The following is a 14,187-nucleotide window of genomic DNA, read 5'->3' as shown; positions in this document are numbered from 1 at the left end:
AGTAATTTACTACAAATTACAAATTATTTCTTTAAAATTGGAATCAGATTACTTTACTAAATACTTAATTAATATTACATTACTAGTTACTTTACTTTTAAGTTACTTTCTAAAACACTTTGCCACTCAACAAATTCTAAATAATTTCTATATTTTTTCTTGTTCAATGTTACAAACATGTCATAGACTCTTGACATTTCCCAGTCATATTGACTCATTACAGGGGTCACAATTGAATCTACATAAATAGGCTAATATATTAGAAGTAAGCATATCCCTATAATGCACTTCAAAGTAATTAAATCACTTGAAATTCAGTAACTGTAATCTGATTACAAGAATTTAAAATTTATTGTATTACACTATTTTTTTTTTACAATTGTAATTAGATTACAGCTACTTACTAATAACTTTGTAACTGGATTACACCCAAGTATATGTGGAATATTAATCACATTAAGCCTGCAAAATGAGAATATGATAAACAAAACGAAGGAAACATTTGTGTTACAGATACAGTTTCACTGAGAGACTGGCTCATCTCTTGATGACATACTCTTGTCACAAATATTCAAGACAAAATCAGCTAAATAATCCCATTTTCATTTACTTTTTTTATAAAATGTATTCATATTACAGTTTCATGGACAGTCATAATATTTATGGCCTGTAAAATCTCAAATTTCTCAATTCAGCTGCCATTAGAAGGGTGTAGCAAAAAGAAAAAATTTAGAAGCTGACGGCATTCAGTACAGTTTATTTGCGCTGCCACCTAGCGGTTGCAAATGGAGCAGCAGTTCACACTCTGTTGGCAGGGTCTGCTGCTAAGTGACTGTCAGCCTGGCAAGCACAACATCAGTTCTGTGACAGCGCAGTCGACACAAACTGTGAACAACACTCAAGGTAGTCGTCTCGCACGCCACACTCCACTTTAACAAACGCTAATATTATTCCTCATTGTCGTCTGGGTGATAAAATGACTTTCACGGCATGTCTGGCCACGTCTACAGCTCACCAAATGCTCAAAGAACATCTTAAATCTGAATTATAAAAACTTGAATTAATATGCCACAAAATATGCTGCCCAATTATTAATATGCAAATAGTTACAAATATATTCCTGCGGGTTTCCTCTGTTGACACCCACTGAACTGAATCACTGAACTAATCGTTTAATCTCACTACACACGAAAGCCAAGAGCTTAATTGGGTTATTTTTCTGTTTGTTTGTATTTGTTTGTTTAAGAAGCAGCAAGTAATTACGTTTACATCCAAGGTTATTTTTTTCGACAAAAGCTGTAGAAAATCAAAAAGTTTACCAATATAGTTGATGGAAACGCAAATTATCGCTAAAATGTCATAATTGTCGAAGTAATATTTTTTCTGTTTAACTCAAACGCTTAAACTGTGGATACCTCAAATATCGCTGGAAGCACTTTTTGTCAAGAAAATTGGCATTAACGCAGACATTTTGTGTCACATTACACAATTTACACAAATTGTTAGCATGTGGTAATCACGATTACAAGGTATACGTTCTTGAAAGCCAATTATTGTATACGTGAAGCATTACTCGCACTGTTCTGGATTGGTTTTAACGGCATACCTGAACAGATCTGATGCTGCAAACAAGTCTGCATCATGACACTTCCTGGAGTGCCAACACAAATATCTCAAATCACGCCCCTGTCATCAACAAGTGCACAGAGAACAAATGAATCGCCACTCTTTGTGATTAATGTAATTGCGGTAGCCATCTGTTTATTCATTAACAAAAAAGTTTATTTTCCACACCATTCAAAATAATAGGGCATTAGCCCACATTAAAAAAAAACATATAATTTCTGTGCACAATGCTTTAAATTAAAAATTAATTTGCAATACTAGGAAACGCTTTAGTGAGCTTTTTTGGAACACCAATCAAATTATTGTCCCTGTATTAAATTAAATAAATTACCAAAACGAATAAAGCATTAACTAATTTTTTTTTAAGAAATCACCAAATTAAAATGTTATATTGTTAGGCCTATATAATTGCCTTTTCTGTACACAAACTTAAATTAGCCTTACCCTGTTCTCAGACAAAAAAAGCTGAATGACATTCCCAAAATGTTATAGAACTATTTGTCCAATGCGGAGTTCAAAGGGGCATAGATTCCAGGGGGGATTGCGAGAGGTAACCCCCCAAAAATGAAAACAAGCAAGTACAGTACAAGCAAGTTTCATCCATGTTTCTTAGATCCTGTGCTAACCAGCTAGCCCCCATCTTTACACTGATTTTTAATAGATCACTGGAGCATTATGAAGTCCCATGCTGCTTCAAACATCTAACCATCATTCCTGTCCCAAAGAAACCAAAAATCACAGGAATTAATCACTACAGACCTGTCGCTCTGACGTCTGTGGCCATGAAATCATTTGAGAGACTGGTGTTGGCCCATCACTGGACCCTTTCTAGATCCCCTTCAATTTGCTTGTCGAGCAAACAGGTCTGTGGAGGATGCTGTCAACATGGGATTGCATCATATCCTGCATCATATGGACAGACCAGGGACATATGAAAGGATCCTTTTTGTGGACTTCAGTTCGGCTTTCAACGCCATCATTTCAGCTATATTCCAGACTAAAATACACCAGATCTCTGTTCCCATGTCTATCTGTTAGTGGATTACCAGCATTCTGTTGGACAGGCAGCAGCTTGTGAGATGGGGAAATTCACTTCCAGCACCTGTACAATCAGCACTGGTGCCCCCAGGGATGTGTGCTCCCCCCACTACTCTTCTCCCTCTACACCAATGACTGCATAACCAAGGACCCCTGTGTCAAACTCCTGATGTTTGCAGATGACACCACTGTCATCGGCCTCATCCGAGATGATGATGAGTCTGCTTACAGAAGGGAGGTTGAACAGCTGGTAGTCTGGTGCAGTTAAAACAACCTGGAGCTGAACACGCTCAAACGGTGGAGATGATTGTGGACTTTAGGAGGAACACCCCAACACTGACCCCCCTCATCATTATAAACACCACTGTGGCAGCAGTTGAGTCATTCAGGTTCCTTGGCACTATCATCTCACAGGACCTGAAGTGGGAGACCTACCTTGACACCATTGTAAAAAAGGCCCAGTAGAGGTTGTACTTCCTTCGCCTGTTGAGGAAGTTCAACCTGCCACTGGTGCTGCTGATACAATTCTACTCAGCAGTCATTGAGTCTGTCCTCTGCACTTCAATAACTGTCTGGTTTGGTTCAGCAATGAAATTGGAAATCATAAGACTACAAAGGACAGTTCGGAGTGCTGAAAGGATTATTGTTTGCCCCATGCCCTCCCTTCAAGATCTATACACTTCCAGAGTGAGGAAAAAGGCTGCAAAAATCACTCTGGACCGCACTCACATAGCCCACTACCTTTTTGAACTGTTGCCTTCTGGCCGACGCTTAAGAGCTCTGAGCACTAGAACCGTCAGGCACAGGAACTGTTTTTTCCCTCAGGCTATCCATCACATGAAGAGTTAAAACTGCCCCATAAAGCAATAATTATGTGCAATTTACCATATAGTCTTTTTTATATTTGTTCAACACATCCAACCTCTTCTGCCATTACTTACATTCCCTTGCACTGTATATAACAGATTTGTATTTAGTTTTGCACTAGGTATGTGTATGTGTGTGTATGTGTATATATGTATATATGTATGTGTGTGTATATGTGTGTATGTATGGATGTATGTATGTGTATATATGTATGTGTGTGTATATGTGTGTATGTATGTGTATGGTATGTATGTATATATATATATATATATATATATATATATATATATAGTCTTATTGTGTATTCTATTTATACTTTATTTTCTATTCAATTCAATTCAATTTGTATTTATTTTTATTTTTTATTAAATTTTTTATGTGTAAGCATACTTGGCAATAAAGCTGATTCTGATTCTGAATGGAAACAGGTAGAAGACAGCAAATTTTGCAAAAATTTTTACTTGTTTGCACTTTGTCAATAACAAAAAAAGCACAAAAAGTGGATGGAAACTAACCTTACACTTTTGTTGCAATTTAAACTCCGGATGACTTAGAAGATGCAAATTTCCGTTCCTGTAAACATGCATTGAATATTCATGCAGCCATTTTCCATAATGCATGTAAGATGCGTGTGTGTGTGGGCCAGTTTATGCTCTGCTGGCTGTAAATAATTATTCAGCCTACAAATAATGGGCAGTTCATTAACTCTCAGGAAGGGAACAACAAAGTACTTGACACCTCACCTCCTGTATCAGGGTCGTGGTAGTTGGGGTCAAGCCCTTTATCTAGAAGTTTGGCTACCTTTTCCATGGTGCCAGCTTGAATGTAGTCTATGAACTTCTTTAGACTGACCTATAGGGGGAGAAGGCCACAACACACACTTCAGTTCTCACCACTGCCCTGAGGATAATTTATTGCAGTATTTAAACATTGACATGCATGCTAACACACATGTAGCACATGCTATAAGTCTTTCTATTTCACACACAGACACAAATCAATTTCTGTTTTCATAGGAAGAATAAAATTGTTCATGCTGTGATTGCTTACCTATAGGTATGGGTGTTGGTGCAGAATCGATTCGATTATGATTTGATATCACTTCATATGGGTACATTTCTGTTACACTATCCATTTTGCTTGCATATAAAATAAATGATCTCTCAGCTAATGTTATTAATTATAAAGGAACCTTCTACAGTAGGTACTATTTGAAAATATAAATGAAAAAAAAAATGTATCATTAGTTTTTCATCAAATCTTGCTTTTGAAAATTGTTTAAATTCAGTCTATTCCATCAATTAATTAAATTGCATAAATTATGTTGCATCTATATTTGTGTAAAATTTGTATTGTTTACTTGCGTAATTTGTACTATTTACAATATTTACATTGATATATAGAACACATGCTTCATCGGTATTGTCTCTTTAAGACTAGCGGCATCGGCAGTAGGCGAATACAACTAGAGACCTGCGTGATTCTTTAGCACATCCATGTTTGATTAGAATGACATTTTTCATTATCATAACAACTTACTGTAAAAAAAACAGAGAGGGTATTAAAAGAGACATTATTTTATGACATATGGATCAGTGGATCTCGTCTTTGGACACACAGAACGAGTTAAACCAAACTTTTACTCTCAACACTCAGTGAAAGGACCTCTGTGCAAATAACTTCTCCACTACACTACTCAATCACTGGTGAGTGAAATCTGATTATTTACTGGTAGTAGCTAACCAGAGACATTTTTAGTTGCATAGCATGAGATTTGGTTGGACATGCAAGTGATTTATGTACTTGTATTATAGAATGTTTCCACATGGTGTAAAAAGAAAGATCTTGTGATTTAATAGTCAAGATCGTTCAAGCGAAGATCGCGGTGCTTTGGAAAATCCATATTTTTACTCAACCCTACTTGCCTTGGTGTGCAGTTTGGCCAGCTGTTTCTCATCGAGATTTGTCTGTTTGTACACCCTGGTTTTGTAGCGGAACTGTGTAAAAATAAACCATTCAAAATCAGTTGAAGACAGGGAAAAAGAGATGTCAAAGACACATTTAAACTTATAGCAATAATCGGGGTGAAAATTATTTACCATAAGCTCTTTTGACAGCATCAGTGGCATGCTGATGATTACCATGCACAATAATTTTGACTCAGTTTAAACAAATAACATGTGTTTACAGTAATTACTTACATTATGATGTAAGTCTATGTGGCAACAAGAGGGATGAAAGGAGGAAGGGTTTTCTTAAATTAATTATTTATTAAAAACATTTACTAATTGATCTGTGAAGTTGTCCAATATCTTCCTTTTCTAGATGGATGAACCTCTGGTTATGACGCTTACGAATGGTTCCCTCAAATCCCTTTGAGGTATTGTTGCATAGATACCATGTGAAAGTTACCGGGTTGACCGGATTTACATGATTTGTGTTGAAAGATGGATATAACTTTACACAGAATTTGGTGAGCACAGGTAAGTGATTCTATCACCCTGATACTATGCTAATATTGTTCAATTGTTTACGTGGCAATAATTTCCAAACGGTGCAATGAAATTCAAATTTGTAATGTTTATTTCAGTTCTGTACAATTGACCCATATTTAAAAACTTTTACATTAATTTCCATTTAAAATTTCCATAATATATTACCTCTAATCTTCCATTGAGTATCACAGGCCACCCATTTTTTTTTTTTTTTAACAAAGGAACGAGTCAAAATTATTTTTGGTGTTAATCAGTATATCACTTATGCTGTCAGTTGAGATTAAGTTGTATTTACTATTCCTTTAATCTCTTGTAAAAGGAATTAAAGGGCTTTCTTGTAAATTAATTAATTTACATAAAGTTGACTTGTAGGCCAAGCATTGTTTACCTTAATAATTGCCCTGTGCTTCACAAATGACATCTCCCCTAAATTTTTATTATTTTCACTGTAAGATAAATTTCCAGTAAAGCATATCAGGGTTATTAGGACTCATGGTTACCAGAGAAGCTGCTTAAAAAAATGATTATCTCCAAGGCAACCAACAATTTGAAGCAGTGGTTTCCTAGCACCAAGATTCATATTCAATTATAGATTAAGTGTAAAAAAAAAAAAAAGAACCAATTAAACAAACAAAATATCCTAAAACGAAGAGCAGAATAACATGAATGTACCTCCAGGTAGGGTACACCTTTCTCAAAGGATTGAGGGTACTCGCGGAGAGGCCTCTCTTCCTCCAAGAACTTGGCATCGTGACCATCGGTAGCAGGTTGGAAAAGGCCATAGTTCAAAACATCCCTCAGAGATTCAGTTAGACTACACAAAACCTGTTGCTTTGCCTTCCACACGGTTTCATCTGGGTTGAACCTCAGACACTTCTACAGAGAGAGAAGGAGAAAGAGAGACTGCTGTTAAATAAAACAAAATGTTTCAATGATTGATTCAGACACTGATTTATTTGGTTAGTTCATTCTTGGATAGTATTGATCTCTACTGACCCTTAAGAACAAAAACTGAGTCTTAGCACAAATGCTGTCCAATGTTCACTAGAGGGAGACATTGTGATTCACTATAGAGAGTGCGGTTGCAGTCTTACGAAATTGGGTGAAACAACACAGCATGTCGAATGAATGGACCCCAGACCAGCAACTGCTCATCCTCTTCATAATCAGTCACCCTTGTTTTACTAAATGGAAATGCTAATTGATTTCTTAACTTGAGGTAATCGTTATGGTGTATTGCCTAATCTGGTATAGTAAAAGAAGGTGAAATGTTCTGATCTGACTTGTAACATACCCCACTGAGAATAATCTACTACTTGGGTAGTGTAATGTCTAGATGTGTTTTTGTTCATGTTTTGTTTTCATGTCTTTTATTATGAAATTCTAGTTCCTGTTACATGTCATGTGGTTCCCTTGTCATGTGATTTCATGTTTCCCTCCGTGTTCATGTGTCTTGTTTTCACTGGTTTATTGTCTTATCAGTTCTAGTTTGTCATTGGTTTAAATTTATTAGTCTTGTTATCTTGATTATAGTTCTGTCTGTTCATTGGTTAACTTGTTTGTCTTGGTCTCCCATGTCATGTATTTAAACCTCATGTTTGCCATTGTCAAGTATTGAATGTGATTGTAGATGTTAATGTAACCTTGTTTGCTAAGTCTAGTTTAAGTCTAGTTTAAGTCAAGTTTATGTTCAGTTCATGCCTATAGTTAGGGTTTTGGATTTCACGTATGTAAATAAACTGCACTTGGGTTCTTCATCTTCACGTCTTCGTCATTGCCAGTGCCAGCACATCGTTACAGGCAGTGGTAGATTATATAGCTTCAGTTGGCATGCCCACTGACTGCCCGCAGTATGTTTACTGGCCGCCTGATGCATATTGCACACAGAAATGACAAGCGCTGAGTGTAAACACCAATTAGTTAATGGCTTAATTTACACAAATTCCAGGAGTTTTTTTTTTGTGTGTGTGTGTGTGTGTATGTGTGTTTTTTTTTATCAGCCTTACATAGCCAGACCTTTTACTTAAATGTCAAAAGGTCTAGGATCTATTGGAGCTTCGACTGGCCAAGAACCACCCACGTATAGAGAAAGAGCCTGTTCAATCATCTTCGGTCATGCTTTATTTGTTTGGTAATGTCATTTCATGCCATTTAGATGTGGGTTTATCTAAGATAATAGGTGTTCAACTTCATGTTGTACTGTTCAGATAGATCGGTGCTGGACTTGAAGCTACAGTTGGGATAGGCAGATCGATACTTCCGAAGAAGTATATTAGCAAATAGTTGCGTAAGATAGGAACTATCTGCTTTTTCCACCCTTAATTAAATGTGCAGAAATACTGAATATATTTTAGTTAAAATTGAGGCTATGGGGAATACCCACAATCCCTTGCTGCTTGAATTATGGAAGGGAGTACAGGCAGAGACTGGGAAACGACATCCGTTGTCGTGAGCATAAGCAGAGACTGGTGACCGACCACCGTGGTCGTGAGCATAGGCAGAGTCTGGGGAGGAGGAGTCCTTTTGTCTCCAGGAGTCTCCAGATTAGGCCATTTAAATGATTGTTATTACGAATTCATAGATGTTTTAGCTCTTTTGTTGTATTATTTATGCTTTGTTGCAAATAGATGTTTGGTGTAATGTCACCATTAGGGTCAAGCTGGACCCTGGTCACACTATCTCAGTTCTCTTTGTGCATGTGCAGCTGAAGTGCATACATGAATTTATTGTAAATAATTATTTATTTGAGCTGTGCTGTTGTTTGATCTAAAATGTAATCAATTCAATTAAAAATGTACAACAGTAGAAACAACTATTTAAATTCAAAACTGAGTTAGGTCCACTTGCATTTAGTTAACTCAACTTAAATAGTTAAGTTCACTCTACTTGAAAACCAAGTTAATTGAACTTAAATACTAAAAACGTTTTGGGAAGATCCCATTACTCAATGGAATTGAGGGAAACAGTTTACTCAATCAAATGAGTGCAATGAACTTATTAGGGGTTTTTTAGTGCATGATTACTGTAGTTAAACCATGGTTAATATTCATATGGTTAAGCAAAACAGATCATTTTCCATTTTAGGCCAATACATTTAAATAAATATATATATATTAAAATAATATTTTCCTTAAGGTGTGCCTTTAGCCTTGTTGTACCCTACCTTTATTTTAGTTTTATGATGCCACAACAGTTTTCAAAACACCTTGATATCTAGACGTCTTGTTGTCATGTGTGTGCACTATCCCGACGAGCGAGAGATGGACAATAAGCCACAGCCAATGAAAGTGATGAAGCATGCAAGAGGAGGGCCAGGTATTATGAAGCAGAAGTGCATGTAGCCTCGACCCTCCCAGTGCCTGTAGCCTTGACCATCCCAGAGCCAATGCCTGTAGCCTCGACCATCCCCGTATCCACGCTCCCTGCTGGCCAGAAGAGGAGGAGAAGGAAAAGGACTCCCCCTCCCAGTCTCTGCCTATGCTCACGACCACGGTGGTCGGTCCCCAGTCTCTGTTTATGCTCACGACAACGGATGTCGTTTCCCAGTCTCTGCCTGTACTCCCTTCCATGGATTTCAGCACCGAGACTCCCATGGACTCTTCCCTCGATCCTCCCAAGACTCCGCCTTCCATGGCCTCATCCCTCGAACCTTCCACGGCATCGTCCCTCGAACCCTCCACAGCCTCGTCCCTCGATCCTCCCATGACTAGCTTCACCCCTCGAGCCTTCCACGGCTCTTCCTTCCTCAGCTCCTCCCCTCGAGCCACTCATGGCTCCGCCTCCCTTGGCTCTGCCACCCTTGACTCTTCTGTGGTTCCGCCTGCTTCCACAGCAGTTCCACCTCCTGACCCAGTCCTAGCCCTGTGACCAACTCCCAGGCCTCCTGACCCATTCCTACCCCTGTTGCCACCTTCCAGGCCTCCTGACCCATTCCTAGCCCTGTGGCCGCCTTCCAGGCCTCCTGACCCCTTCCTAGCCCTGTGGCCGCCTCCCAGGCCTCCTGAACCATCCCTAGACCTGTGGCCGCCCCCAAGGCCCCCGGATCCATTCCCAGCCCTGAAGCCGCCGCCTATGCCTCTTGATCATCCTCCTTGGATCTTTCATCTTCTGCATCATCATACCCTCCTCATCCGTCGTTGGGCGCCTGGAGTCACCCTTTAAAGGACTTTCTTCAAGGACTCTTTTGAAGTTTTCCCCTGCACTACATTTTCCAGAATTCCTTGCCCTAATCACTCTCATCTGCTCATCGTCACCCTCACCTGCCTTCCATTCCCTCATTAGTTTTCTGTGTATACATAGCCTCTAGTTTTATTCAGTGATTGGTCAGTCCTTGAAGTGTTACATAGTGTTAAGTTTGCATTTTGAGCTTAGTATTTGTCCCACTTCTGCGATTACTGTTTATTAGTGTTTGTTCTACTCCAGTGTTTGTTCTACTCCAGTGTTTGTTCCACTCTAGCGTTTGTAATTAAGGGCTTTAAAGATTCCACTCCTGCGTCTCCTCTCTTCCTCTTCCACTCCTAGACACCAATGCTACACAACCCTCTTTATTATTTTGAACATTTTATCTTAAATGTTTCCTGCAAATGTACGAGACATTCTTTCATGTTTTTTGAAAGAGGAGAGCAATGTATTGGGTAACAGGAGAGAAAAATAAGAAAATAAAACCTCATTCATAAATAAAATATCCCGACTTGTTGTTTTTAGTATTATCAGCTGTTTTTCTTTTTTCTTTTACAGAGGTGTCAGTAAGCTGAATAACGGACGAGAGCCATTCTTTTATTGTTTATTGACATGTTATCAAGAATAAACTGCAAAATTGTGAATGAATTTCGTTATCTTAATTTTAAGACGCATCTTGGGCGATCCCTTTGAAGCCGGTTTTTCGCCAGTTACGTACAAATTTAAAGGGAAATAAGCATACGAACATGCACAATAGGGACGCAGAAATGAGTAGCACACCCATTTGAAGCTCAATTACGGGAACTGCAATTCTGTTTGCGAAGAAATTGTGCACCGGTTTTTAGTGCTTTTCTTTCTTGACTTTTACATTTTTGTGCTTTATTATCATTTGATAATGTATTTGATACACTTCAGTCCTGTAGTGTTCGCACCAGCACAATGAAAAATAGGACTGTGAGCCACAGGATTCTGACTGCAAGTCATGTAGTGTACTCTTGGCTTAACTGTTGTTATTTGCTTTGCATGTCGGTCAAATAGTCTCTTGCTGTATTAGTGTGGGCGGTTCTTGGCCAGAGTAAGTTGCAGTGAGTGCTAGATCTTACGCTCTTTAGTCAAAAGCATTGATGTGTGTGACTAGCAACGATATTGCCTAAAACACACCTTAGAGCCTACAAGCTTGAGCGATGGCTTCTGGCATAGAGGCGTATTAGCTTAGAGCTGCTTAGACTAAATTTTGTGACAGCAGCACTGTTCCAGGAACAATGAAAATGGGACAGCCCTGAAGCAGAGTGCCTCTGACCTTGAGGAGATGACATGATTGGTCCGAGGTTGTACAGTAACAAAGTCCAAATATATCTTTATATATTATATCTTCTCTTCTCCTTTTACCATTGCCCTCTAGCACGTGTGTGTGTGTGTGTGTGTGTGTGTGTGTGTGTGTGTGTGTGTGTGTGTGTGTGTGTGTGTGTGCGTGTGCGTGCAGTGGCATAGGAAAGTGTGAAATTCTCAGCCTCTCACTTTGCGCACAGCCAATCCTCATCACCATGGCAACCAGTTCATTAGTGGAGCAAACTGCAGGTTGCCATAGAAACATCTCAGCAATCCCTTGGTGCTCTATGGTGAGGTGTACATGTTTCATTGTGATCTTATGGTGAGTTTATGGAGGGGATGGAGTTCTGCTTGAGAGTTCAGAGTTGTAGTGGATAAGTTCACTGACAACATAGAGTCTTGTCCAGATCTTGTCCTGTCACTCACATTTTATTACAGAGGCGAAACAACACCCACATGAACATCCACGCCTGTAGTACAAGAATCGCAATTCGCAACATTAATATTAGCACTACACACACACACAGACCATGCAAATGATTTTAAAATAAGGTGTATAACACGGATATAGACATGAGTTCATTTGCACCTATTTGATTACAATAATTCAGTCTGAATGACAATAAACCTGTAAAATGATTTATTATAATGATAACTAATTATAGTCATTTAGTTGTTAAGAGCTATTATTTTCAGGTTCAATCCGCAGGCTTCTACACAACACTGTCCTATTATTGGAGTGGTGGTGGTGTAGTGGTCTAAACCACATAACTGGTAAACTGGTAATCAGAAGGTTGCTGGTCCCCACAGCCACCACCATTGTGTCCTTGAGCAAGGCACTTAACTTCAGGTTGCTCCGGGGGGATTGTCCCTGTAATAAGGGCTCTGTAAGTCGCTTTGGATAGAAGTGTCTACCAAATGCATAAATGTAAATGTATTTTCTGTTATTAACTAGATGTCGAGCTGTGGAACAATTTAATGAAAAATGGATCAAGATTGCTTGTATATTCTAGTGTATAAGAATATCATTTATAAAAGAACCTACTCAAGTGCTTGACCTCCCTGCTGAAAAGACCAACACACATTTTTTTATGCTGGTTTATGCAGGTTTGATTGTTCTACACTCCAAATTATACTTATTTTTTCTCTCAGTTCTTTAGCTACTACACTGTTTTTAGTTGATCACTTTGTTTCCTGATTTTTCCTTCTTGCACTCAGCCTCATTCCGTCTCGGTGCCCAGAGATAGAACATTCAGTTCAAGTTAAATGATCAGAGAGGCCTTTTGAAAGGATACTGGGAACTAATTTTTGTAATTTCAGGGTCAAACATATTACAATGCCATGTTAACATTATCACACAAGTGTTTCTATTAAGTGTAACACCCTTTGGAAAAACACTGCCCCTATAGAGAGCTACGCTATTGATTCAGGGGGCTGAGATCCCTGTAGACTGTGTCTAACTTGTTCAAGTGAAAATTACCCAATTTTGCTGCTATAATAAGGATTGCGATGCATGGCAAACCAATATATGTTCTCTTACTCTGCATACGTTCAAACTCTTCTAAATCCAATGTATCTGATACTGTATTTCTGAGTGACAGAAAGACTGTACAGAGTCTCTGTGCTCTGTTGGTTGCAAGTAGGTGTTCTTTTTGACTTTAGTATCCAACTGTATCAGACATTGACAGTCGCCACATTACTTTGCAGCTCATTTGCATAAAGTGTTACTCTGCTGTTGTCAGAATCTCGAAGTCTCATTGAAATTAATGACTGCAGGTCCCTTTGTTGCTGCAAATCACTCTCAGTGTGAATGCCCTTGGATGTGCTGTTCATGTGAGTGAGCCAATCATGGAGAGACAGTCCAGAACATACAATATAAGTCAAATTACTGTAACTATTGTCGATATACAGAAGAAAGAAATGTGACATTGTAATCTAAAACATTAAATGGTTTCATCTTTCAGTCGTATTTCCCCCAGTCATGTATGCATGGCACATTCTGTTTCATTTAACACTCCATGCGTCTCTCTCTCTCAATCTGCTCCCTCAGGCCCATTTCTGCAGGGCAAAAGCAGGGGGATTAGTAGCTTTTAATGAGATCTATAGGGAAATAAGTTTCACTACCATCTCCTCCTCCTCCTCCTCCTCCTCCTCCTCTCTCTCTCTCTCTCTCTCTCTCTCTCTCTTTCATTGACATATTCATGACCACTCCCTAGTGTTTAATATGCTCCAGTAAAGTCCTTTTTAAAAGGATAGTTCACCCAAAAATTCTGTTTTTATTTACACACCCTCGTGTCACTCCAATCGCGTATGACTTTTTGTCCTCCTTGGAACACAAAAGATGAGGTTGGGTAGAATGATCAGTCACCATTTACTTTCATTGCATATTTTTTCCATACAATGAAAGTGAATGGTGAGATGAACATTCTGCCTAACATTTCTTTAGTGATCCACAGAACAAAGTAAGTCATAAAGGTAGGGTATAGTAAATATTAACAGGATTGTCATTTTGGAAATATCCCTTTAAGGCAAGTTAGTCAAACCAATAACCAATTGAATGGGAAAGAACAAAATCTCCAAAATGTTTTTTCAATATTTTCTTTCAATAACATATTTCAAATCAGTATTAAATTTGACAAAATTATCATAAATA

At 38.5% G+C, this 14,187-nt stretch overlaps 1 protein-coding gene across 1 annotated transcript in view; it reads right to left on the bottom strand.

Annotated features, from left to right (window-relative positions):
• shank1 (SH3 and multiple ankyrin repeat domains 1) overlaps window positions 1-14,187 on the bottom strand; it is a 138,555-nt gene that overhangs the window by 60,843 nt on the left and 63,525 nt on the right. The window contains 3 exon segments of the mRNA XM_052139116.1: window positions 4,275-4,383; window positions 5,457-5,528; window positions 6,699-6,902. Of these exon segments, the coding sequence (XP_051995076.1) occupies window positions 4,275-4,383; window positions 5,457-5,528; window positions 6,699-6,902 (385 nt within the window).

Source organism: Xyrauchen texanus, chromosome 12 (assembly GCF_025860055.1).
Source record: "Xyrauchen texanus isolate HMW12.3.18 chromosome 12, RBS_HiC_50CHRs, whole genome shotgun sequence".
NCBI lineage: Eukaryota > Metazoa > Chordata > Actinopteri > Cypriniformes > Catostomidae > Xyrauchen > Xyrauchen texanus.
The sequence above is the reverse complement of the archived record's forward strand: the minus strand, read 5'-3'. Positions and strand labels throughout refer to the sequence as shown.